Source organism: Chlamydotis macqueenii, chromosome 5, assembly GCF_036417535.1.
Source record: "Chlamydotis macqueenii isolate bChlMac1 chromosome 5, bChlMac1.mat, whole genome shotgun sequence".
NCBI classification, from domain to species: domain Eukaryota; kingdom Metazoa; phylum Chordata; class Aves; order Otidiformes; family Otididae; genus Chlamydotis; species Chlamydotis macqueenii.
In genome coordinates, this window is record NC_141560.1 from 66953630 (window position 1) to 66981528 (window position 27899).

A 27899-nucleotide genomic window follows, 5' to 3' on the forward strand; every position below is an offset into this window, starting at 1 on the left:
GGTCCCTTCCAACCCAAACCGGTCTGTGATTCTACGAGAGCCCTGGATGCGGGAATTGAAACGCTCACTGCCACCGAAACACACTTCCAGCAGGTTCCGACTCCCTCCGTACAGTTTACCAGAGCACGCTGAAAATAAATTAGACTACTCTCCCTTTTGCCCGAACAGAATGAATTTAATTTAGTTTACTTCGCGGGGGGGGAAGCAGCCTGCCCTCGCCAGAGCCACCAGCCCCCGCCCGGCCATGCCCGCCCCCGTCCGCACTGGCACCCGCGGCTCCCTGCCCCATGACGGGGCGGGCCCTGCCGCAGCGCGGGGCCTGGCTGGGCCCGCGGGCGGGGCCGCCGCCGCCTCCGCCTCCTCCTCGCCAACCGCCGCTTGCCCAGCGGTCGGCGGCCCTGCCGGCGGTGGGGGGGGTGGGCCGGCCATGGGGCTGTGCCTGCCCTGCATGGGGGGCGCCGTCAAGGACGTGGTGGAGACGCCCGACCCGGTGAGTGTGGGGCTGTCGGCGAACCCCCGGCCCGGGGGCCGGCTTCCCTCCTTCCCTCCGCCCGCCCTGTTGTTTGTAAACGGGCAGTGACGCCCAGCGGCACCGACCCGCCTTCCTTAAGATGGAGGCCGGGCTGGGGCCTCCCCGCGCCGCCGGCGGGAGGGGAGAGGCCTCATGGCTGCCGCGGTACCCCAGAGGCAGCGGCTGTGCGGGGGAAACGCCGCCTTCGACCCCCGGCCTCGGGAGCGGACAGCTGCCCGGGCCTCCCTCTGTTCTGCCCTGTGCCTCATTCATGGGCACCTGTATGGGGACTGGGGGCGGGGGGCGGTTTATTTGCAGGGAGTTTGTGCCACAGTCTAGGCCATGACTAATCGTATTTTAATCAGAAACGGGAAAACACAGTGTTTTTCTCTCTAGTGTACAGTGATGCTGGCTTATGACTAACCTTCATGGGATGAAATTTCTCCCTGCGCGGGTAGGAACCCAGCTCCGTGCTTTTGTACACCTCACCTGAGGACTCTTTTGAGGAGAAGAAGAGAGGCCCTTTAACCCTGGGAGAGCGAGCTTTTCCCTTTTTCAAACCCCAAAAGGGCATTTCACACACTGCGTGCCCTCTTAATTCCAGTCTGAATTTTTTGCAGTGAAGGTGTAACACTGACAGCCGAATAGAGATTTCTGGTGGGGTTTGACTGTAGATATGTGAGCAGCTGCCCTTCTAGTGTATTAGTCACTAAAAACATTTTGTTCTTGCAGACTGGCAGTGGAGGGAAAGATGATGCCAATTGAGTTAAAGTTGGCATTTTGTGGCAGTTTGCATTACAGACTTGAGTCATAATTTTTAAAAATTAAGACTTTCCAAAGAAAGTACAGACTGTATTGGAATAGAATTTCACTGTCTTGCATGTTTTTTTTAGGAGGTAAAAAGAAGACAGCTAGCAGAAGCTGCTGAAAAGAGGCAGATGGAGGTAACGTCTGATAAAACGCCATTTATTCAAAATATATTTTGGTAACTGGTTTATGGGGAAAAGAGCTAGGGCTTCTCTGGGAACAGTGGTTATCATGCCTGGATTGTGGGAATTGTCATTAAATATTTTCATAGTGTTATTAATGCTTTACCTTTATACCATTTTTTATATATATTTACAGTAGAGTTTCACAGATAGGTAGGTGCTGAGAGACTATTACAAGATAACTGAGCTTGTTTGAATGGGAGAAGTTTTGCAGTAGCTAAAAAAAAAAACCAACCTAAGAATTGAAGAGCAAGTCCAACATTATTTTTTTTTCCCCCATTATAAGACTTGAAAACAAAAAATTGAGAAATATTTTGAATCAGATTTGTCAAACAGTTGTGGTGGCAATTTCAAGGGGTACTACACTTGTACTTCTCTTACAAATGGAGGTTATGAGCACTTGCAAGTTCAGTTCATCAGTGTGGCAACAACTGAAAACGTTTCTCAGCTCAAATTCCAGCAAAGAAGTGGTATTAACTTATTCTTCTATTTTTTTAAGTTCACTAAGTTTTAACTAATTAAGTATCCTTAAAGTTAGAAGAGGTAGAATGAAAATGTGGTAGCAGAATGTAGAACTAGCTAGCCAGCCTATTTCTTCCTTTCTGTACTTCTCAAAAAAGGCTTAAAACATACACTATACAAAATCTACCATCAGTAAAAAAATGTATCTGAGAGATCACGGCTGAACGGTGGGGACAGAGGAACGTGTTGTTTGTGTGAGTGTCAGTGATATTATATATTGAACTAAAAATCGACTGTTTTTGATGAGGACCACGTTGACCTGGTTTTAAGGGAGTTTGATGGATAGTTGGAGCAACAACTGAGTGATGCTTTACAGTCCATCTTTTAAAAACTCTTGATTTTGTGTCAGACTACATACTGAAAGCAATCCATGTACAATCTTAAATCACAAATGGTTTTTTAAGCATAACTAAGAAATGCACTTTTGAGAAGCACGTGAAAGGGGAACATCTCCATCTACCCTTAAATAGCTAAAAGGCTTTCCTGGGAGGAAGGAGAAATGAAGCAACTTGGGTTATGGGTGGCTTTGAACTTCTGTGGTAGCCATTACGCTGCTAAAGAAAAATGGAAATATCACTCTCTTACTTTTTGTTTTCTTAAAGAGATAAAACATCTACCAGAGTTTTTCAGGACCGTCTTTGAATGCATTTTAACCTCTGGATGTTGGGTAATGGAGATGTCTTGCAAACAGCCTAATTCAGTTTCCTGCTTCTGAGGGACAAGGGAGTAGAAGAAATGTCCTTCCCTGCTTAGTGTTTTCCTGTACGTGCGTTTTAACTCCTCGTTATTCAGACTAAGGTCATGTGAGGTATTCTTCCTTTTGGGGTGCTGTAGAGACTGGCCAGGTACTGAACTCATTTGGAAGGCTTGTTGCCTAAGAACTAGAAATCTCAGAGTCTGAGCAAGTTAGAATTTGTTGGTGAGATTTGCCTTAGTAGGGCACTAAGAATTGTGCTTATCATGGTCTTGAATTTCAGGTGAGAGCATTGCTGTTTTCTCTTGGCAGATTTTAACATCTTTTGCATATCTTATGCTGTAGTATATAACTCTAAACTTGGCTAAGAATCAGTTTTTAAAACATTTTCATTCTAGGTTTACAGTGTTAACTGTTTGTCTGTAGTTCTGATACTCCTAGCATCTAATCTAGGTCCTCATTGGACCTCGCCACAAGGACGTGAAGCTGGCAGTTGACCACAGGTTTCTTACCAGTGTACTACTGCTATCCACACATCCCATGAAGTTTGAAGGGTAGACTCACACAGGTTATTTCTCACAGATGACGATTTAGAAGTTGGATTTCTTAACAGACTAGGCTAGCACTACCAGCATGACCTTTTTGCTCCCCTGTGTGTAAAATTGCCATCGATTTATGTAGTAACTGTACAGAGCTTGTGACTTTGTCTGCTTATTGAGTGTTAGAATAGAAGCTGTCATTACAATTTCCATCATCTGTATCCTGTCTCTAGGTATAAGAAGTGAATGGATGATGAAACAGCTAAAGTTATTAGAAGTTATGTCTGGTCGAATCATCTCTTCGCAGTTAATTCTGTTTGTGAGGGCAAGAATAGGCTCTGACACTGGAAGAACCACAGACTAAAAATTTATGGGACTTTTGGGAAGGGAGGTTCTGGTTCTGCATCTTAGGAAGCAAAAGCAGGTACACGTAATTGCATTGAAGTATGTTCACCTGGCATGAAGAGGTACCCCGAAAGGTCTGATTTTATGAGACAGTAGTATTACTTAATGTTTCAGTCTTTTCACACAAACCTGAGTTCACAAAATGATGTTGCCAAGACACTTTATTTTCTCTCCAGAAAAACAGCTAACTGGTTTTACCCAAATGTGTTTTCTCCCAGGCTTCCTCTCGAGGTATTAAGAATGTTTACTCTGTAGAGCAAAAGAAAAAGAAACAGGAAGAAATGGAAAAAAGAATTGCAGCTTCAGGTTCTGGAGGAGGAGGAGGACTGAGAGTAAGTTTAAAAAAAGAAACAACATGATGCAACTGTCCTTACATTCGCTGAGAAAATCCTGTTTTGTTGTTGTCTACAAGACTGAATAACTTGAGGAAAAACCAAGAGGAAGGGAAATGGAATAGCAATGGAAGTGTGTGTCATCACACAGAGTTCTTAATGAGACTTCATTTCTGAGACACAAAGATGGCAAGGATGGCAGAGGTCTCTTTCTCCCCAGTTTCTGCACCTGGGATGCCTCAGTTTTAAAGTACTCTCAGTACTGGGGACCCCCTCACTGAGTTGATCTGTGCTCAGTGTCCCTTTTCAGTACAAGTTGAGAATGTCTCTCTTCCCTCAGAGCTTATAGAAAATGTTTGAACTAAGTAGGGTAATGGCTCTGGGTTTCATGTATCTACCCATCTTTACAAAATAAACATACAGTGTTGTCGTAGATGCTGATGAACTTTACTGCTCCTGCTACTACTTTTCTATTGGCAGAGATTAATTAAGAATTAGAATCTCCCCAAGGCAATAGATGCGTCTGGTTATCGAAACACAGGCTTCACAAGCCTTCATCTTTCTCAGTCGTTGCTGTATATGACTGAGGGGGCAGGAGTTTGTATAAGCTGACACTTGGTGGGTAGAAAAGATGTTGGAATAGGGAGTTGCTAGTTTTAGACAACCTTGTGGTGTTTGGGTTTTTGTTTTGGTGGTTTGTTTGCGTTTTTTTTTTTTTCCTTCTTTCCCCTATCCATACAAACTTGTGATGTGTTTTGCTGTTTTTGTTTTTAGTGGCAGGTTGGATAAAGAAGTATGCCCTCTGAAGAGAAGAATGATGTTTACTGCCAATAGCTTGCCAGTTTCTGCAGCAGAGTGGCACTTACTCATCATGTGGCTTTTGCTGCTTGCATATGAAGACTCAGCAGTACTTTGCCATTGTGGGAGGACAGATGTGGAAATATACATTGAGGAACTAAGAACTAACTCTGAACACTAAGTTTTGGCCAATTTGTTTGTTTGTTTTATGTGCATGTGTTATTGCTTCCCTGTCAAGGGAATGAGATGGGTTTTCTCGCGTGGAAGTGGCATCCTTACCTGTAGTCAGTCAGTGTATGCTGTCTGGTCAGTTGATGTGTGTGTCTCTGTGTGTGACTGGCTTAGGCACAGCTCTGGTGTCCATGTGTTGTTTTTGATGCTTATTTCAAGCTCTACTTCTCTAAGTCCTCGTGTAGAAAGCTGTTCATAAATATATATATTTGAATACGTGAGTGACAGCATTTCTCTTCAGCTTCCTAATGACTTTTGAACTGCTTAGGGATTTAGTGCCTTTCTCAAAGAAAGCAAGCAGATTCATGGTGGGTCTTTAAAAATAAAAAGATTTTGTGACACTAGTTTAAAAAATAGAAACCTTTATAAACCCTGTATACTTACAGGAAGAAAGCTGTTTTATTGTTCTCTTCATTTTCTGATGTGGATTTCTTTTGATTCTGTAAGTATTTATAGTGCATACTGAAGTTAAGTATTAAATTAAAAATACTGTTATTAGTTGTTCTCCTTTATTGCCACAAGAGGGCAATGCTGCACTTCTCAGGATTTTGAAAAACAAACTGCAAAACACTTATACGTCATCGCTTGGGTGGTTCGTTTCCTCAAGTTTCTGTACTATCTAGGTGGGTTTCTTAGAGTGCAGTAACATTTGCCAAATGCCCAAAACTCTGTTGCTGTTCAGCGATGTCTGTAATCCCTTTCCCCAATGTGAAACTGCCTTTGATTATTTGCAGCTACCCAAATTACAGTATTACAGCTAGACTTGCACACTAGTGGCCACAAGCCGCGGCTTGATAGATGAAGGAAACTTGTTGCAGCAGGATCAGTGCTAAGGATCTAGCTCTTATTTCCCCGCTTCCCTCCCCTCAAAAGCTTTATGCTTGGCCTCAGTATGTTACTGTCCCGATTTCTGACCTAGTTTAGTCTATAGAGGCTTTTTTTTTTTCCCCATGAACTAAATATTTCTTCTTTTACCTCCTCTAATAGTGTCTCATGCTGTCTTAGGAGCTTATTCCTGACACAATGCATTTCCTGGCTTAGCCTTTACACTTGAGTTGAGAAGGGAGACTTTTCAGAATTAATATAATGTTGTTTGGACTAAAAGCTGTGTTCTTGGCAGATGAATACCTTCAGTTTCCTTTGATTACTGGCAATTGCTGTGTTCACTGTATTAAGTGGTCATAGTGATTATTTTTTTTTAGTCTAATGAAAATGTATTGAATTGTAATAAAATATACTAAAGTTTAGTTTGAAATGTGAATTTCAGTCCAACATCTGTCATAGTGCGTGTCCTACAAAGATGCTTAACTGGCACCTAAGACTCGGTTGGTCACTTGGGATATTTCAAATGTAGCAGATTTTTCTTTTCACTCTCTGTCATACTGCTTCCCCAAAACCATACCAGGAGGAAATCAGTTTTTTCTTGTCCAAACCACTATTCTAGGAAAGAGCTAGCACAGTGACCAAACAGGAGTCTGTGCGGATTACGATCATGAAGACTTTCATTTGAAACCATTGAAATAACCTGGTGAAACAAATCACAGTTCCTGGGTCACGCATTGATGTTTCGATGCTGTCAGATTTGACGGAGTTGCCAGGGTGAAGCAGCCGTACTGCTGCGTTGCCCACACTTGTGAGGCAGCCCAAGGCAAGCCTGGTCTGTTCCGCTCCAGGGGCTGTCACCAGCCGAGGTGCTCTGCATTTGAGAGCTTACCACCCTGTCTGAGCACCCACGCTGCCCGTCATCCAGCTCCTAGTCCTGTGAAGACAGGTGCCTTGCCTGTGGCTGGCTGCTTGGCAGCTTTCCTCAAAGGTGGGAGTAAAGGTCTGAATCGCCTCAGATCGAGTGGACCTTGTATTGAAGTAGTAATTCTTGCAATTCAGAATTGCCATAGGAGAAAATACTGCTGCTCTTTCCATCCTTTAAGTAAAAATCAGGAGTCCTTGTTTTGATTTTCAAATTTATTCCTGCAGCTAAGAAAGACATCAGAGGATTTGGGGTGTATAGTTCTGCATTACAAATAGCTGATAGATGGGTATGGTATAGAAGCCTCTTCAAAAATATCAAACTGTTCAAATGGCCAATCTGAACTGAATCTGGGAAGTGATTTGGGTAAATAAAAGCACCTCTTATTCATTTAAGTTTTTTGGTAACAGTTCAGAATGGAAACAAAACCAGAGGTTCAGTAGCATACAACTGATAGCTACCTGAAGCATACCATTAAATGGTAAGGCTGAGAGCTGTGGGGATCAGCTGCTCTGCGCTTGTAGAAATGTCCTCTCCTCTTTTTCACCACTTAGTGCAGCACTAAGTAAACATGAAACACAACAGGATTTTGTCCTTATTTCCCCCAATCCTAGATGTTTACTTCACCTTAGAGGCTGTTAGAATACATCCATTCATAATGATTATCTAGGCAGTTGATGTTTTGTTTGCTTTACAGCAAAAATACTATTCCTATTTTCTCCACCTTCTGAAAGCATTTTCAGTTTCTTGCAGATCACTTGAAAAAATCCTGGCAAAGATGAATGCTCATAAGCTGAAATGAAAGGGCTGACTCTCGGTGACTGCGATAGCATAATCTTTGTTGCAGTAACAGAAAATGAAACCATCTGCTACTGCATACTGTTAAAATACACAGATTATGGCAGGGAGAGAGCGTTTGGGACAGAACTCCTTGAGGTTTGGGAGGACTCAGAAGCTGCGTCTCTGCACGGGTAGGTAGCGCCACTGCAGGCCCTTAGGAAAACAGATGACTTCAACATGCGGATTTGGCACGGTGACAGTCTAAATCCTAGGGACGCAGCTCGTCAGGCACAAGCGGTGCCAGCAGTTGGACTGGGATGGAAAAACCTCCCCAGCCCCATAAACATTCGCGTGATCCCACATATCTGTTTCACCTTACTTCAGATTCCTAACATACCACAGGCTAAGAGTAGGAGACACAGAGCCAAGAGGCAGCACTCTACCTCCTTCTCTGTCAGGTACCACGTATCAGCGGCCAACGAGGCAGTACAAAACAAGCCCGAAGAGAACCAAACCCTTGGAAGCATGTCTAGCAGATGTTTCTGTAACACCACAGTGCAGCAAACAGCCCATCTCCCTGATCTAAAATGAACACATATAATGAATGCAGTGTTGGGTCTTCAGTTATAAGAAACCTGCGATACCTTCCCACGCACATATATTGACACTTCCCTATTTCATTTCACTCATCGCCACCAACTGCTCTTGAACTAGTTTTGATAGATTTTACATATCATCTCTAAATTACTGTTAGAAAAAAATGTCGTAATGCAAAGGAAGGAGCAATTATCACTATAATAAAGTGATAAGATAAGTGATAAGAAAAACAGCCTATCCTCAATCAGTTATGTAAATAATCCTGCTTGGAAGAAAAACTCCAGGTGATTTATCAATGGCAAGGTGACAGAAGGTACCTCCGGTAAGGAGCAGTAACAGATGTACAGTTACATTTCCAGACTAATTCTGAATTGCTTCCAGCATGGCAGTGCTTATTTAGCATTACACAATAAAAATGGTTTTTAAAGGTAACCTTACATAATTTAGCCATCCTGAGTTTTAGCACCATTACTTACTCACAGCCAGCAGGAGCTCCCGTGGGGTTTGTTCTGTGGCCCAGCGAGGGCTCCAAGAAGAGGCTTCATTGCAGCTCATAACAGTACAACTTTTTAGGACTTTCAGCCTCCTCAACACTCAGATTCAGCTGAGTTATACAGCGATGGGGTAAGCTAAAATCACTACACGGCACTCTTCTTTAACGATCATCTTCCATGGCTGGTTCAACACTTTAGCATCTCATCTCCTGCCCTTCTAACGATGAACTATTCCACAGTCTCAGCAGATCCTCCATCACTTGGAGGCACAAGAAAAGAGCTACAGATCTTCCCTGTTGGTACTCCAGCATTCAGTTCAGCCTTCTAGAAATCTACACTAGATAAATGAATGCCATAAATTTTTATGCAGAAACTTCCAAGTGTCATCCACTATAGCTAGCTGGTCAAACCATGGGGTTTTTTCTCCCCAGATACTTTCTACATGTAGTCTGTTCTGCCCCCATCACTGCAACACAACCTCTTTCAGCAACATTTTGCTGCTCGGTTTTAGCTTTGTAAATCGAGCCTTAGGCTCCTAACAAACTCCCCAGCTCCCATATTGCTGTAGGATCTGGTACACCAAGAAAATACTATTTATCTCGTCATCAGCACTTACCTTCTGAATAAAATGCTTCCAGGCACTTCTTCCAGCACTAACTAGCTTACTGCATTTTTTTGGGTTTGGTGTTTTTTTTTCAGTTGCTTCATTGATGCTCCTGTTTTAATTTCCTCCTCTGCTATCCACACCAGGTGCATGAAATGCAGCAAGTCCCAGCTGCAAGCTTTTTACACAGATTAGGTGGTAGTGGCAATACTTTAAAAAGTGCTTTCCATGCTGGAAAGGGTTAAGTTGACGTTTTAAGTCAGGAAGTGTTTTAATGTGGTGGGGTTTTTTTGGTTTGTGGGGTTTGGTGTTGTTTTTTTTTTTTAAAGATGCTTGAGTACCCTGAATCAAAAAAAAAAAGACTAATTTGACAGCTACAATCCAAGCATAAAGAGGAGTTCATGTTTAATTTAGAATCTTGGTTTAAAATCAGGCTTATTTGTTGAAGTTTAATATTAAAATAAACCTAAGGATACTTTTAAAATAATTATCTGCTCTTGATTTATTAACATGTAAACACCTTCAAATGTTTTAAAGAAAAAAACGCAATAGTAATGAAAACTTAACCTTGGATGATGGAAGTACAACTATTTATGTTTTTAAAAGTAACTATTATTTAAAAATAAACATCTGACTTTCACAGGTGATTTTTTTTTCCTTCTCTGTTCATTTGAAAACTGATCTCTTGGTGCCTAGATTAAGATCATAATTTTTTTTCAGCTGTGCTGCATTTTTAAAAAATATTGTTGCTTATGGTCTGTACTCTGCTCCCATAAGGGCTACGTACATTGCTTCTACGAGCACTGGGTCTTCTGACGGCTTTTCAAAGGATTTACTGCCTGAGTTTATGTTTAATCTTCCCAGAAAATGTCTCAAAATAAGTATGAAAGGCTACAACTTTTCCTTCTAAAATCTTGTTTGGAATTATGCACTGCTGCTTAGTACGGTGCACCAAGCAATTGTGAACTGTTTGTATTTAGTAGATATTTTTAGACAGTGAGGTAGAATGGTTCCGCTGGCACGTGCTGATTTTAAGAAGGCATGGAACATGAAAGAAGGTGGTCTTGATCCTGTCTAGCTGGTAGATATTTTGCTGTTAATTTTAAAGACCACAGGAACAGATCATAAGGATATATGTTCTAAAATTAAACTTCAAAAAATACAGAAATACCAGTTGGTACTTAAAAATTATTTCATGAATGCTCTTGATTTCTTTCTTTCCCTGCAAAGGAAAATTAATTTTCAATAAAATGCAGGTATTTCTGTGCTACCTGTAGTACGGGAATGCTTGTCCTGTTCACTGTGTACCTCGTTATTAGGTTAGCAAGCAGTACTGTATATTGTAGGCATCCAGTCAGTAGCAGCAAAGTGTGGGAACACAGATTACAAATAATAAATAAGACTTCCAAAATGTATGAGTATTTTAAAAAATTTTATTTCATTTTTAATGAAACAACTGAGTTCTGCTCAAATTTATACAGTCAGTGAAATAATCCTATAAAATGATTTTTCTAGGACGTTACAAGGCACATAAATTACCAAATATAAACACAGAAAAGTAGCCAAAATAATGAACTAAGCCCCCATATGCCTTTCGCTATTTCAGAGGTGTGTGAATGATTTACAAGAATGTGAATCACTCTACTGACAGGGTAATGAATATTTCACATTTGGCATGATCAATAAAATTAAAAATAAGGGGAAGGAAAAGCTCAGATTCAAGACCGATGTAGAGTTTTGTGACCCAGGAGGGACTAGCATCTTCTGAAGCTCCTCCATGGGGCAAAGGCCTGGGCATCTTCTACTGCTTCCCTTCATGGCCATCGCCCCGCCAGTACAACGGCCATCTCCATTGTCTGACGGAGGAAGGGGCAACCTCTCAATTTCCCTATGCTTCTATAGGGGGCAACTTCCTAAAAAACACTGAGCATTGTCTTTAGCTTTAAAGAGTAGAAGGTGTGGGGGGTTTTTCTTGGGCTTTTTTTTTTTTTTTAGGTAATCCCTTTGGGAAGTCATTTGGCATGCAGTAAGTCTTTATATTCTACTGGTTAAGAAAATCTTGCAACCCATAAAAATAGTCAATTTTTATTTCATTTCAAGAGGCATTACCAAATAATTTCCACAAATATTAATTTTCCACCTGCATATATATTTTTCAGCTAGCCTAACAGTCAAGGATTCAATGTAATAAGATTTTCATACAAATATATTGTATTGCGTATTTTCTTCCATTAACAGGATCCACTCCTTTATGTAACTCTAAGTATATATTCACATATTAAAGAGTAATAATTTGGCTAAAAATATATGTCTATTTCTTATCTGATTGTAGTAATTAGCCTATCGAGGGTAATTTGCTATAAAAAGATACAGTACTAGAAATAAATAGTTCTACAGTTCAAAGATCTTCAAAATGGGTTGCCATTTCCAGTCTGTCTGAAATTTTTCAAAGTCCTTTTAAAGCATAAACTAAATTTACTACACTTGAGAAAAAAATTTGGACCTACATACATAGAGTCCCAATCACATGAGATGCTTATTTCACTTAATCTCCTTCTTGGTTTTGTAATGGGCAGAAACAACCAGGTAATTGTCTGGATTCATGTCCCTGAGGGTTGGAGACTTGCTCTGGACTGGAGAAGTTTTCCCATCCACTCGGGAGATCTGCAGCATTCGGCATGGGTCATGCTTCAGTAAGTAACCTGCAAAAGTCTCCCATCCTCCTCCAACACGAACCATCACGTGTTTGTTGTGCAGCATCTGAAATTACATATACAGGAAAAAAAACACAGAAACTCTTGAAAGTGAACCATTCACTGGGAAATCACATTTTTTCCTACTGGAAAAAGCTGGGCTTACTCATTAAAAGTCACAGACCTATGTCAGTAGTCTATTTTGTAAGAAAAAGGGAGGGAAAAGAAATAGTAGAATGGCTTTTATTTGAATTTAATAAGTACATTTTTTAAAAACTGTAAGAAAATGAGATTTTAAATGAGTATTTAAAGATTTTCATCTTTTATGTTTTTCTAGTCCTGTAGCACCAAGTGATCCTGTTCTTCATATGTTTAATAGAAACACGTTAGCGAACATGAATGTTTTTCAGATGGATTTTTAAAAAATATGATACAATTTTGTATGTCTTGAAACTGGCTTTTCTTTATAGGATAGGGATCTATAGAAAAGGAGGAGTGAAGGGCAAAGAACCAAAAGAGTCTCCTCTATCTCCTAGAACACCCAAGAACTTACAGAAGAAAATGAAGTACCATTTAGTTTACAATGTAGTATTGCTGACACACTTTCTAACTAAAATAGTCTAATGTTGTAATTAAATAAGTCTAATGAGGGACATCAGAAATAATGTATCTGGAACAGTTTGGAAATAACCTGAATTTACGCCGAGTTGTGAAAGAAAACTCAAGAAAAGTCCCCAGGGTCTTATTAGTGGGAAGCTCCTTACTGCTTACGCTTGCTGTCTCTATTCCAAAAACACTGGGGCTTGACCTGCAGAGCAATTTCAGGCCGAGAGGGGTATCTAGCTGCTAAATTAGGTATCTGTCTCCAATGTATATCCTCCAGACCCACGGTCATCTTCTGCCTGAACTCAAATACAATTTTTCACCAAGTACCAACGTAACCTCGCCCATGTCTGCACCTGTGAGGTCAGGTGGCAATTTCACTAATTTCTCTCCAATTCTCCACGCAGAATAGTCAAATAAATACCAATGAGGTGTCATAAAGCAATACATTCTATAGAAGCCACATCATAAATCACGCATTGAAAAATGCTTTGATTGGTATAGCTTATGAAATGCTAAACGCTATTTCGCTGTAGCACCAGAAATTAAAAACTGGCCCTATAAAAGGCACGCTAGACGATGTTTAATGTAGTCCGGTAATGATATTTGGATTTACGGCCATGATATGGGCTCTTCTAAATATCCAAAAGTCCCTCCAGGGCTGACAGTATTTGCAGTTGAGACTTAGGTGGAACATAAGCCTTTTGTAACATAGCATAGACAACAAAACAAGAAAAATACCCCATCACACAAAATCACAGAAAATAAAAGGCAAAAATGCAACTCTTCCCCAAAAAACCCCAAACACCAAACACCCCAGCCTAAAATTATATGTTGTTTGACTTCTGTGACGTGAGGCAACAGATTCACCTGGAGTGAAGAAAGCATGGAAAGCTGTACAACTTTCTGAAGTTTGAAATTCAGGACAAGTTTACAAAGAATAAAACTCTTCATTTGAATACGCAGCTGCAGATGAAATCTTGTTTGAAAGTTACAAGGGAAATAATAGTTCTTGCTTCCGTGTGTTGGTTTTTACGTGAAGCACAGTGAGAAGTCAATTCAGCTTAAAAGATACTGACAAATAAAGTTACTTCTGCTCCAAGCTAACGAGAGCAGACTGAGATATTCCTGGTTTAATTAACGTCTCTCAGCTACTTGGACTGCCTGTGCTGTTCTCCGGGCTGCAGGAGCCATAGCCTCTGCAGTAGCTATGCACAAGTGAGGTTTTTCTCTACATTTACATGGATATGAAAGCAGAATCAGACTCACGTCTTTGCCAATCACTTTTTCTCTTTCCTCTCCAGCCTTGTATTTTAGTGTCAAGGCTTCATTTTGAACAGACAGTGGGATGACCAGCCTTCAGCGGCATGAGATCTGAATCAAGTCCTCAGTCTGGACAGTGTATCGTGGAAGAAGCAAATGGTTTTTACATCAAGTTTGAATACTGCAGTTCAAATGGTGACACAGCCTTGAGACAACAGAGCATACAGAATTTTATTTAGTAACCTTCTCCTCTTTGAATGCCTAAAAAAGCATTTGAGAAATGCTCCCAAAACTTTCCACATAAAAGCATTTAAAGCCCAACTTCGGTTCACTGCAACATGGGATGCTGCTGTGCGACGGAGCCAACTGCTGCTGAATTTCAGCTTCCACATGTTGACACAGGGGGGTTCACATTCTAAGAGCAGCCAGTATCTGGACTTTTGATTAAGAGTTAGGAATGGAAAGTGAGCAAAAAGTGTATTTGGTTCAATTTCCCTTAGGGACTACTGTGCAGACAAATAAAACCTACTGCTGGTATGTTATTTCCCGATGCTCAGGTTAAATGAACATCTTCTTTCCCCCCCCTTTTTTTTTTAAATCTCCGTATTATTATACTATTATAAAATTCACTGAATGCTTGCTTTCTATAGAGACTAGGTTTTCCTACATCCTAAATATAGTCATTGCTCATGCTGTGCTGTGTCACAAAAGCTCCATTTTACTCCTATGGCCGTATTTTGATTTTCGTTACATCAGTACAAATCCAGAATAATTCTGCTAGCTTCAGAATAGCTCCAGGTTCACAGAAGTATAAAGGATTTCTCACAGGAAAAAAAAAAAAAAAAAAGAAAAGAATAAAATAACTTGCTCTACTTTCGAACTGAAAAAGCAGTTTCCTCCTCTCATACTTCGGCTGAAGATGAAACTTTTGAGATTTTATGATCCACCCAGTTCAGTTTCTCCATAGCATGAGATCTCTGAGAAAGAAAAAGTTGGATTCTACAATGATAAAGTTTATTAGTCAGTTATCAATGTAAATAAATTCGTGACATACGGGTATTTTCACACTGCTATCCGGCCAACTGAAACTGAGAAAACCCTTTCTATAAAATAAAATCCAACATATGTTTACGATTGCCATAACTCATCATTATTTCTGTTGTGTTTGAAGCAGGGCTGTGACTAAAGCTGTTCCCTCTAGAATCTGTGTTTAAGTCAGAACGGTTGAATCTATGGAGAAGCAAACAGATGAGAAACCAGATGACCAGACAATAGCATCACAGAGGAGGAATTAGAGATTGTTGTGGTACGCATTACGGCTGTATCAAGAGATAACATGAAAAATAGTCAATAGACGTTAGGTGAACTAAGCTGTCATTGCACAGGACTTTGGCATCAAAGTGTAATAGAGTCTAAACAGTTCTGGTTTTCACATAAATAAATTTAGAGAACTTTATGGCTTATTAAAGAGATATTAGGCTGTAAGTAAAGATATCAAGCTCACATAAATGAGCATAGTTTTACTGACTTGAAGAAAATCTGTTCTGTTCTATAGGAACTGAAAATCTGGCCCAATATTGTTATTCTTCAGATTATAAGTTTCTTAAATAATATTTCAGGGAGGGGAGGAGAAGCGGGGGGAGGAATCACACACTATGGATCTGACCCAAGTCCTACAAAAGCCAACGGAAAGAATCCTACTGACTCGAAAGGAACTTGGGCTCAGCTCTGGAAGCCAAACACAGCAACCTAGAGCAAACCATAGCCTAGAATGAGTTGGTGTGAATTTAGGCCAACTTCAGAATCAACATAGGCTACATACTGCAAGAATATTGACTATAAAATCCAAAGGTGTTTGGCAAAATAATGCAGCGCATCACACCAGTGGCTGTGCAAAGAAAATTTTGCCCTGCAAAAGTGAAATGTTAATAAGATTGGGAAAGAGAAGAATTTAACACATTTCAATTAATTTTTACTGAATATGACCCACTTAGACTCACTGTTGTCAGTAGATATAACCCTTGTTTGCCATGTCTTAGCACTTTGGAGGCCTTCTTTGAGAGGTGTTCAGAACTACATCATTAAATGGGCTTCTAGATCAATGTATTTTCACACTGAATCCAGAGACATCACAGGGCAGCACCAAGGAAATCCCAGTGTCATTAAGACTGATCCACACTACTGTGTCAGATCACTGCCCATAGCAAGCTGGAACAACTTCGAAACACAGGTTTTGAAGCCTGAGGTAAATACACACACACACACGGTACACTCAGACGTGGCACCTCTACTTTATGATTTTGCTGCAACCTCAGCTGATGCTACTTAGGAATAAGGCTGTTTAGTAGGGCCTGTTGCAATAGGACGAGAGGTAATGGTTTTAAAATAGAGGGGGGTAGATTTAGATTAGAAATTAGGAAAAAATTTTTTACGATGCGAGTTATAGAACACTGGAACAGGTTGCCCAGAAAGGTGGTGGAGGCCCCATCTCTGGAAACGTTCAAGGCCAGGCTGGATGAGGCTCTGAGCAACCTGATCTAGTCAGGGATGTCCCTGCTCCTTGCAGGGGGGTTGGACTAGATGACCTTTGAAGGTCCCTTCCAACCCTAACCATTCTATGATTCTATGATTCTAATTTTGCTCCAGCTTGTCTGTACGTTTTACATCAATGGTCTACCCTGCTGGCCATGCAAAAAAAAAAAAAAATTCTTTCTCAAATCTCAACATTATTTACTAATTATTCCTAGTTAAAAAGGTGAGAGCAGGGTACAAAACTTGGACCAAGAACAGGACCCAGATCTGGGCTACCAGCCTTCCTCCATGGGTCTGAGCCTGTCTAGAACATAGTATTGTCAAGTAATGACCAGTTGTTCCACAGGGAACATGTTCATGTGGACATTTTCATAGAGTAGGACATCTCTTCCATACAAGAGATTGTGGTCTCCCTCAGCATCTTCCTAGTTGTGGCCTGAAGAACTGATGTTAGGAGAGAACTTGGAGCCTGAGGCTGTGTGTGTGGCTGACAGAAGGTGAGCTCTTCTTGGAAACTGGTATGCATATCTATATAGAAGAGGAAAAAGTATTATTTTGGGACTTGAGAGACTGTTGCTTCAGAGAACAAGACCTGTGTCATCAAGTCTCAAAATTTTATTCCTTCTCACAGCAAAAAAAAATTAACAGTAAAGCTCTAAAGCCAGCAAAATCAGTCCTCAAATTCCCTAGCAATTTCAATATCTAGTCCTCTTGAAGCTAGCCACTGAAAATTCTCACATCATTTATTGTGGAGCCAGGTCTAGCCTAGTCAGGCCCTGAGAAAGACTCTGTGAAACACTAGCAAGCTGCATGCAGAGAAGCTTGTCTAGCTGTATGCCTTTACAGAAGCTCCAACGATATTAGTTCAACATTCCCGACAGTCACCAAAACGTACAAAAGTTCATGTAGACGGGTAACACTAATACTCTATTCAAACAGTGATGATGAGAGGCTGGCCAAGAGGACGACACTGAGAAATTGGTCTGATAAAGGTCTGACAATTGGTCTTAAAATGGGTTTGATCAAAAATGAAATTGAGAGAAACTACACAGATGTGCAGCACATGCCAAGAGCGGCTGGCCTCTGACAGGGCAGGCCAATAGCAGAGTGGAGCTGGGGTTCCTACTTGTTCCATGGAGGTTCTGCAGAGACCTGACATGAGCAAGTGCAATGGCATTGAACAAAAGAAAAAGAGCTGCACTGCTACCCTGTGGACCATGGAGTAGGGGTCCTTAATAGCGATGTATAGCAATCTCCTATTTCCGCAATCATTAATGTTAATCCCATTGACAGTTTACTCATTTCCCATGCGGTAAACACAGTAGTAGGTGGTAATAGGCACTTACACCAAGTCTTCTAAATACATTCAAATGAGGAAGTGAATTTTCAGAAATTTGTAGGTAACAGTTGCTACAAGGAGTTTTTCTACTTTCCTGAGAATTCAGTGACCTGAAAACGCCATCAAGAATGCGTAATAGTCTCCTGAGTAATTGCTGCAAGCTACGTAATTACAGACATTAAAAATGCCTTGTTAGCAGAGATTACGCAACTTCATCTCTAGAGTTCATTGTAAAAGTTATAGCAAAATCCTGCAGAACCATCAGATGTGAACATCAGTCAGGTTAGATTTAGATACATTCCTGTTTTTAAAAGTTTACAGCCACTGTAGCATACATTTTATGAAAGGCATTACTGCTGCTACATATGTAGAGTTCATCCTTACGGACACAAGGGATTGTAGGAGCAATTCCCAAGAGGACACGGAAGAAAATCAGCTTCCAGCTGGAAAGCTAGAAACCTTCCCTCCAACTACTCTTTTTCTTGGCTTTCATTCTCCTTTTGTCATTGAATTTGTGTGTTGTCTTCTTAGAGAAAAGTTTGAGTCTGATAAAACATAAAGCTTATTTTAGATTTTTAAGAACTCACTTATGTACCTAAGTGCACGTCTGAGGAACTTAAATTGTGCAAATCTGAAAAAGTGTAAATTATGTAGCCCATGCCAGATGGTAATTATTCATCCACACTGAAGTAATCTACTTACAGCATATTCATGTGTATTTTGGCAGCCAACAGTATATTAGTCCCTTCCAACCTGAATTATCCTATGATCTGATTGTGTTAAGAGGAAAACAAACAAACAAACAAACAAACAGACAACTTTTCCCACTTGAAAAACAGGAAAAATGCACTCATCGTTTTTCCTTGTCATCCCTCATTAAGTCACATTTTGCCTTCTTGATACAGGATTATACAAAACTGTCTTGGATTGTGTCTACTAGTTTTAAAAGTTCCAAATCATGCAACGTGTACCACTCCAGTCATCACATATGGATTTGTTTAGGGACCTCCACTGAGTTTCTGTGTTGTCATTTAAACCCCAAGAAAGGATCCTGCACTTCCCCTCTCTGCAGACACCAGGATAATGACATGGAAAATAGACAGCTCACTGGATTAGCATCTCCCTCTCATTTTCAGGGATTTATGTGTAGTAAATCACACTAAATGAAATCTCACTTAGCTGGAAAAAGCATTAGAAAAAAGCTCAGCTTGAAAAAAAGATGTCAAGAGTGCACACTAATTGCTTGTCACAATATTTCTCGCTGTGCTAGAGTTGGGATTTATGATCAACACGCTTTCTGAATTATGAAGAATTTTATTTTAATGTTATAGCTTGGGCTGTATCAAACACATTAGCGGGTATCCACTCGGTTTATTGAAGCGATCTCTTACACTACACTGTATAAACAAAGAATGGGATGGAATGATACTTTATAAATGTTTTATAAACTTTGTTGGTTCAAGTCTACATTCCCAAAAGAAATCAAATGCAAATACTCCTGATTTTGTAGTAAATATTGATGGTGGTAAATAACACAGAATGGAGGCATTCATCAGAACCCCTAAATCTCAATTTTGGGGCAGAAAAACCTTTATTTTGTGTCAGGTGATGTTTCTCACTGAACAAGGAGCTCAGTTTTCATGTAGAACCTAATAAAGTTCCCAACCACTTCAGCAACACCACTACACTCATATTCTCCATGTCTATTGGCTGACATACGAGATGGGGGAAAATTAAAGAAGGATTGAATTAAACAGGCGATACCAAAAAATGTATCAGTGTAGTTCCAGCTCAAATTATTTTCGGAGGCTGCCGATACAGTGAAGCCTGATAGATTTTTCCAGGTGAGTCAGCCATTGAGGCTCACACCAACAGAGCCTTCAAAGCATATATAGACCAGGCCTTACACTAAATATAGATCAGAGGCCTCCTGTAATTCATTGAGTCATTCTTTTCAAAGCTTGTTTTAGATCAAAAGAACAAGCTGACTTCGTGTATGCAAACACAAAAGGCATCTAAATAATAATTTGCACATGTAAATTCCCAAAAGGCAATTTAAACATGAGAAGTACAAAACAGAAAATCACAGGTGCAAGTATCTGCTTTTCTCCTTTTCAAAACTTGGCTATCACTTCACTCGGTGAAATGAAATTCATCAAAGAGGACTACAGACATCTCTCTGCAGGCAGGACTTTCATTTAGGAGGTCAGCCATAAAGACAGTGGTTTTAAGGTTATCCTTATCTCTTTTGAAGTTAAGATCTAGTAAGTGAGGCTTTCTGTATGGCAGGATCCCTGATCTGTGCCTGTTGCCTAAAGGCTTCATCACACAACAAACAAGGATTTAAGATACGACGACATATTTTGGTACCATTTACGCATTCAACTCCAAATGCTTCAGATACACACATCAGACTCACATTAATAGCGAGACTCACTTAGAAAATGTAGCAAATTTGGGTAGACAGTATATGGAGATTTTATTCTACTTTGCTTATTCAAATCTGACCTGAAACATGTAATTCTTTGTGGGTTTTGTAAAATGGTGGGTGGTTTCAAAGCTGAGAGACATTGCCCATGATGTCTTCTTTTTGATGATGTTAGCAAAAAAAAAATAAATTAGAGACTTGAATAGCCTGAAATCTTCCTCAAAATGATGCTGCCAGTTTAGGCCTTTGCCAGTCTGACTGATGAAGTTTTGGAAGCCAGAGTTGTATCTGAGTTTTGTTCAGATATTCAATATCTTCAGATATTGTTCAGATATTCAATATCTTCAATATTTGGAGGTTGGACTTCAAGATCTGGGGGTTGGACTAGATTACCTTTAAAGGTCCCAAACTATTGCATGATTCTATGAATATTGTGTAGTAAAGGTGGCCATTACACGTATTAAATTATTTGACCGTATTATTTACATATCCTCCCTTGCTTGCAGGGTTTTTATTGTGAAAATAGAAGTTGACTTCTCAAGAGTGCCCCACGTCAACACAAAAATGCCAATCTTCAAGCAGCAAATGGAGAGGTGTTTGAAATATGATGAAACGTTATTACTTTGCCACAAAACCAGAAGGCTCACTAACAATACTTACAATATAATGCTTGCAAGCTTTAAAATACTTAAACATTGATATTAAAATGATCCATGTGAGGTACATGCGTTAACTCCTGGTCTCCTAGCAGATTAACTAACATATGCGCCAAAGGTCTCAGAGGAAACATCATGAAATCTAATAAAACTGAATGAGACCAGTTGCACAACATTTTCATTAAGTGAGTGATCCAGTTCCTAATGAAGTCAATGGGAATTTATCCAGTTCTTCAAAATGCATTTTGGGTCATGTTTTTCTGAAATCTGAACCTGGCCCTTTTGCTAAAATAAGTTGTGTTTTTTCTTCTTTTCTGAAAAAGCCCCAAGGATAAGGGCTTCAAAGCTGTACCCACCGTCTCCTTTGTTTATTAAATCAACTCCTTACAAAGCAGCCCTCCCATTCTCCCTTACATCTCACAGATATTTCTACCAAAAGATGCATAACAAGATAAACTTTTTTACTTCACTGAATCACACTGTGGAGAGCACTCTTCTTTTAGAACATTAAGTGAATTGCTTTCACCCAACTCATCCTTACTTAATTGATCAGTCAGTCATTTTACTTGCACATTGATTTCTCCTTTTTCTAGACTGACATTAGTGTTCGTTCATCAACTGTCCATTCGGCAACTGCTTCCACTTGCAAAAACTCTCATTTCCATGAAAAACTCAAGCAAAAGGAGGGCAAGTAAAGCTGATCTGAAATGAGAACAACCTTGCCTCTTGGGACGCAGCTTATTTTCAAACCTTCTTTATTCCATTTGCAAGTTCCTGCTAGAGGATCTTCGGACCTCATTTGAGATTTCCACCTCACAACTTTTCAATTTATTTTTCCAATACTTGCTCAAGTTGTTAAACTACCTTATCAGTCCAAACTCTTTCTGTATAGTGCTTATGAAACACTGCTATTAAATGTCACATTTTCAGCACAGGGCTGATGATGCAATTGGGAATTGAAGACATCTGTGTCCTGCTGAAGACAGAGGCATAAAAATAATTTTCTAGTGATTCATCTGAAATCAGACTGCTGTAGTTCAGAAACAAAGGCGTCACATATTAACAGATCTTGTCGGTATGACCTGTTTTACCCGGTCGCCTGCTGAAGAAAGTTAAAGTGCTCTAACACTGCTTAAGTGGCATACAATTCATACATGACTGTACATTCCCCCTAACAGGAAGGCAAGTGGAACCTGTATAAACCTTCACAAATCTGGAGACAATCCGAACAAGTGTATCAAGCCTCTGCCTTTCACCCATGCACAGAGCTAAATCCTGCTCCTCTGTTACTGTTTATGCAGGAGGCAAATCCTTCTCACCAAGCATCACAGCAATATGAAATGAAAACAAAAATGATTAAGATTTAGTCACAGCTCAGCAAACCAGCATGTAAGCAGGTTAGAAACCCAATACCAAGGGGAAAGCGTTTATAAATTCTTACTAGAGCTTAGCCCTAGCTGAGATACATGTGTGGAAAAGCTGAGATGGCTTCTTAGTTACATCCTGGTTTATAACAAACAGCTGCTCAAAGTGGGCAGTGTATAAAGGTCTGAAAGCAGCCAGGAAACATCTATTTGAGCATGAAGACACAGGGTGTCTAAGAAAACAGAATGAATAGGATGCTAAATGACTAAAGCCTCATACAATCCAGGGGAAATAACAGAGGGTAACTAGGACCATGACCTCCACTTAAGGGCATCAGAGAACAGGCAAATGGCATGTTTGTACCGGTACCAGGCACGATGTGCCAGATTATTTTTATGTTTGATATCTCAGCAGAACATCATACTAGAACAACACACAGCCTCCCAAAAGGGGCAACAGCAATTGCTGAAAACAATGCTCCTGTAAATCAAATCTAACAGCATACATGGAAAACAATGAAGACCAGCAAACAGGGTGTCCCAGGATGTGGGGACAAGTGAGATGATAACAAACAGGTGACCCAGAAACACCCACTGAAACATTAGAGACAGCAGCATTTCAGAGCCAGGGGAAAGAAAGTTTCTTTTCAGCAGGCATCTAACAGCAAGCAAGAATCACGCAGCACACAAACTCTGAATTGATGTGAGACATGGAATACTGAAGGATGGAGAGCAAGATGTCAGGGCAACTAACAGTAATTACTGAAACAATTGAAAGATGATTTAAGGACTCAAAGGACAAACTGAAAGTGTGACTGACAACACTGTCCTATAAAATTGTGGGACCCAGCATAAAGAATATTTTTAGCTGACACCCAGTCAATCTGAAGAGAGGGTAGAGACTGAAACTATGGAGCAATGATGAAGAGAATTACACGATACCTGACATCAGGACCTGAAGCACATACAAAGACATATGGAAGGTGGTGTCAGGGGAACGGAGAATTTTACAGGAATGGGGTAGGAAAGAAGAAAGGTCTGGTTGCACAGTGAAGTGAATGGAAAGATCTCAGTAAGCCTGAGGCACTGAGGAACAATCAGTTGATTAGTGTAGAGGTCCCAGCTTGAGGAATAGCATTTCCACAGTCATTCCACCATTAAAGATACTTAGAACCCATGAAATAACATCTCGCCTTCTGCAATAGAAATAATCAAGGGAGGGAACTGGAATTCTTCCCCTTTCACATTGCAAAAATGCAACCTCTTCCTTCTATTTGTTCTTGGCAAGAGATGACATGAATATGTTTGGTATAACAGCATAAAACACTAATGCATGAGGATGGAAACTAATGAAGAAAATTGCCTGTTCCACTGGTTCAGCTCCGGATTGAATACATGTGCAGGGAGCCAGCCTCGTTGGCAAAGCTCTAGATTGTAACAGAACAGGAGCTTGGCCATTTTTCCTGAAACTGAAGAAGCCAGGAATTGGTTTTGAGGGTGAAACCACAGCCACGTAATTCCTGCATGGCATAGACACCTTAAGGTCAACAGCCTGTTGACTTCAGGAGGTTAAGAAAAGGGCGAAATTGCATAAAACACTTTTACAAAGGGAAAGCACTGGGGAAGGTCAAATTAAAATATTGTCTATAGAACAAATGTTGCACTTAATGAAACTAAAGTCTTGACTTCTGTTTTAAGAATACAGACTCATTGAAAAAATTTCCCTCAGCATTCCTGCTTAACTAACTGAAATCAAGATACATCTTCAGATGTGTACCAATATAAACAAGAGAGTTTGGACATTTGGGATTCTCACTCTTGATTAAACTTTCCCTCAAATCTTACTTTTAGTTTCTGTCTGACACAATTTTGTAGAATTTGAGAACAGTACACGTTTGGTATCTAATTAACACTAGACCTTGGTTGCTGTTTGAAAAAAGCATCCTGCGTAGGCGAGTACTTTGTGTGCGAGAAGTGACTCAGATGTAGACAGAAGTAAACACACTTGTTTATTCATTAAGAGACAAGTAAATTTTTTGACAGGTGGAGCTTTTTATTTCTTGGACAAGGAGCAATATTGTCAAGCAAAATTAATGAGATGCGGTAGTGATGTTCAGAATGGCATTTGTAGGTAGAGGGACTGTGGATTTCCAAGCACTTTGGGCGAGCCCCTGCACCTGGTTGACTATGGGGACAACGAGGGTGACAGCTTCTTGTTGCTTCCCCTCCAGATATTCGTGTGTGGGCCAGCCACAAAGCAACCCCCTATCAACTGAAATGTGGGATATTTAACAGAAATCTAGTTGCTTCGAGCTACAGGACTGACTCATAAGAAATATTTTATGTAGCGCTCAGCAGAAGAGATGATATGGCAAACAGATTAAATACCGAAAAAGAAATCAGGCAGAGTTTATGAGGTTAAGTGAAAGAGAAAGCGTAAACTGGCAAATGCTGTCTCTGGATGGAGACATGGAAAACCAGATGTACTAAGATCAAATAACGGGAGGAGAGGAAGACTGTCTTTCAAAAAAGCCATTTCAAAAACATAAGCATGAGGCTGCCAAAATAAATCTATGAGTGATTGCTTAAAAAGAAGAAAAAGGCTTTACTCTTACCTTTGAAGAAAAAAAAAAGAAAAAAAAAAGAATTTTCTTAATTGTAGCTAGTTAATGTTTGTATTAGCATTTTGAGCCTTGGAAAGTCTCTCTTAAAAACAAATAGCTAAGGGGACTATTCTGTCTCACTTTCTAAAGTTAAGTAAGTTTTTTCCCCTTAAGGAATACCACCTAAATCATATATCAGAGCAGTGACACGCTACTCAGAATGAGTTAGAGTGGCAAAACCTCATGAGAAATAAAAGTATGAGTTCTGCTTATAAACAGTGCACAAATTTAAAACAGAAACCTCTCTAAGTACAAAAAGAATTAATTTTACCCAGACTATCAATATTCTCCTAATTTACATTCCTTTAAGGATATTAAGTCATTTCCAGAGTGTATTCCTGCACAGAGTGATCATCCCTTCGGATTTTGCTACTGAATTCAGCAAATCTAGGATTTCACCATGCAAATGTGCGTGGGCTGCATGCGAACACGTTCGTGTTATAGCACCGCAGAAGTACATGAAAATGTTCTTTTGAACCCTAAAGTGCCATCTGTTTTCTAGTTATTTTCTCAAGACTCATTCTGTCTCTCCTAATTTCCTGAATAACAGCCTCAAAACAGCCAAATAAAAGAAAACCCCCCAACCAAATTAAAAAACCCACCTTCATCTACAGAATTCTCACCGCCTGCCTATGGAAGTGATGTGCGTGCGATAAGTAACACAGACATAAGTCTAGCACAGATTGATTTGACTTAGCACATGCATCCAACTGCGGCAACCTGTACGTTTCCCTAACTCTGCCTGGATTTTTCTTTTTTTTAATAACCTTTCAAATTGCTTTAAACAGCTGCTTTCAAGTGTACGCAAGATTAATGCAGAAGCTGGAGTTAAAAACGTTTAATTTGCTTCTTTCTTTGTGCATCCATATCCTCAGGGAAAATAGCACAGCAGACCCTGCAGTAACTTTCCCGCAGTTGTGATCTTTGTAACATTTGTCACAAAAACGACTGTAGGCCATTCTCCCCAAACCACTATTTTCCTCAGTGGACAAGGAAGGCTCTGACCTCTCCAGACAGTAAACCTAAAAGGATGCTTTCAGAAGCAGTGTTGAAGCAGAACCATACCCTAAGTACAGAAAAGCAACCAAGTGGAATGTAGTTTCTCACAAGTGTGGAGGAAAAAGAAGGGGAATTTCATGATTAGAAATAATTCATTCCCCTTAAAGCATATTACACTCAGGTGTTGTAGAGATTGGAAAGTCCTTGAGCAGAAAAACATTTAAGTAGCTGAACGTATTTTTGCTGAAAAAAAAAAGCTTTCAGTATCTCTAATTATAGCTTTCCTATCACACAGAGGTACTGATATAAAGTGCTTATGAACCCAAATTATTCAGGGCCAAAAGGTGAAATCTCTTACCTTACCTCAGATAATGGGAGTTCCAGCTGCATTTCACATAGACTTTGATTCACTAGTGGCTGTTTTAAACCACCAGCATCTAAAGGCAGGTCACACTGCTCCCCATAATTCTCGTCCCCTCATTCCTTTCCTGCTTGCATGTCTGGATTTTCTTCCAGGTGAAGCCATGTTGTGTTGAAAAATAATATTTTTTCTTATCTTTTGCCTCCTATTAAAATGTAAATGCTGCCAGCTCCATTAGTGGTAAAAATAATGACCCATAAATTATAAAATTATGTTTAAGGTATTTTGATTTACTCCACATTCAAAATTAATTTCAGTTGAGATAGGTATGGCAGTGTCCTCAAGTTGGCTGTTAGTATTTCAGTTTAACATGTTAAGTCCAAAGTCATAATATTTTGGAAGAAAAAACCCAAACCACAAACCCCAATGTTAAAGCATAACTCCAACAATTGGTGCTTTTAAACATTTTTTCTAGCTGACTTTCTGAGCTTCTACAGACCATAGGACCAAGCAAGTCACTGAGACAGGGTGGATCAAGAATTAGATGTGTGACTGGACATTATTCCAGTTTGGATGACTGACCTTCTCGGTGACCTTGAGAAATTAATTCCATGAACATACACTTCTTCCTTTCACTATCCTTCCACTTTGTCTAATCTGATGATCTGAAAACCTAAAAAAATCAGCATTTAATATGAGTTTTCACAATGTCTAACATGAGAGACCTGATGTTGGTTAGATCCTGCGGACTTCACTGCAGAATAAAACCAGAACATGTAATGTTAATAAAGTTATAAAATGGAACTATTCCATTTTCTTATATTGCAAACCAAAAATTTGCAAAAATGTCACCACTCTGTCCTAACCTTTAAACAAACAGAACAACTTACTCAGAATAACAGAATAACTTGCTCAGAATTCCCAAATTTCAGGATTTTTTTTTTACAGTTGGATCTGGTTCTAACTATTTTATTTTCATTCCTTTTTTTTTTAGTGAAACAGCTACTTTTCATAGCTGTGCACTCCATGCTACAAACATAACATTAATTAAAATAGCAAATGTTGTTGCCTGGAGTAGCAAAAAGCCAAGCACAAGATGAAATCACTTTTAGGACAGTGTAACGTCTTACTGAGTCACAAGATTAAAAAGCTAGTCAGCAATGGGAAGGTATGATAGCATGAGCTATCACTTACACAAAGGAAAAATGATGACTAAATATGGGATCACATCCATCTGTTCATTAATGAGTCTCTCAAGGGCATCACTCTTATGTGTTTCTGAGAAATAATACATAAAGAATGGCATGCCTAGAGTCATCACAATACAATTCAATTGCTTAGCACGCCTATGCAAAAAAAACCGCAAAACAAACAAACAACAAAACAAAACAAAACAAAACAAAAACCAGCCAACCAACCAAAAAAACCCAAACAAACAAAACCAAACCCATGAAACACATCAGGATTGCAATTACAAAGAAAATCACAAGGAGGCAGACAAACACCACAATCAATTAAATGCATGAGAAAAAGGAGCAAAGGATGCTCAGGACCAGTGAAGATCTCACAAAGGATAGTTAGGACTTTTTCACTTGTTTGTGTAATGAAAACTAACGGAAACTAAAAATCTCCAGACACCTTAACAGATTGCAGGAAACTGAATGCCATGTATTTTATGTTTGCAGATTTATCTTTGTGAAGAACTAAGAAATATTTGGCACCGCAGAGGTCTTCTGCACTCATCAGCATAACCAG

General features: G+C 39.8%; 2 protein-coding genes across 2 annotated transcripts in view; one reads left to right on the forward strand and one right to left on the reverse strand.

Moving 5' to 3' along the window:
- Nucleotides 1–332: 332 nt before the first annotated feature.
- Nucleotides 333–6276, forward strand: SVIP (small VCP interacting protein). Its single transcript, XM_086749882.1, has 4 exons — nucleotides 333–490; nucleotides 1405–1455; nucleotides 3879–3992; nucleotides 4767–6276. The coding sequence occupies exons 1-4, from the start codon at nucleotides 428–430 to the stop codon at nucleotides 4779–4781; spliced, it is 243 nt and encodes an 80-aa protein (XP_086606008.1). The 5' UTR covers nucleotides 333–427; the 3' UTR covers nucleotides 4782–6276.
- Nucleotides 6277–10658: 4382 nt separating this feature from the next.
- Nucleotides 10659–27899, reverse strand: part of GAS2 (growth arrest specific 2) — a 96980-nt gene continuing 79739 nt past the window's right edge. Inside the window, exon 8 of the mRNA XM_086749792.1 lies at nucleotides 10659–12003. Within this exon, the coding sequence (XP_086605918.1) occupies nucleotides 11785–12003 (219 nt within the window). The 3' untranslated portion in view covers nucleotides 10659–11784. The remainder of the gene's footprint in view (nucleotides 12004–27899) is intronic.

What these genes read in the sequence shown, in the direction of transcription:
- SVIP (XM_086749882.1), top strand. Translation starts at nt 428, where the DNA reads ATGGGGCTGTGCCTGCCCTGCATGGGGGGCGCCGTCAAGGACGTGGTG. An exon ending in TGGTGGAGACGCCCGACCCG is followed by an intron (nt 491 to 1,404) that starts GTGAGTGTGGGG and finishes TGTTTTTTTTAG; the next exon opens with GAGGTAAAAAGAAGACAGCT. An exon ending in CTGAAAAGAGGCAGATGGAG is followed by an intron (nt 1,456 to 3,878) that starts GTAACGTCTGAT and finishes GTTTTCTCCCAG; the next exon opens with GCTTCCTCTCGAGGTATTAA.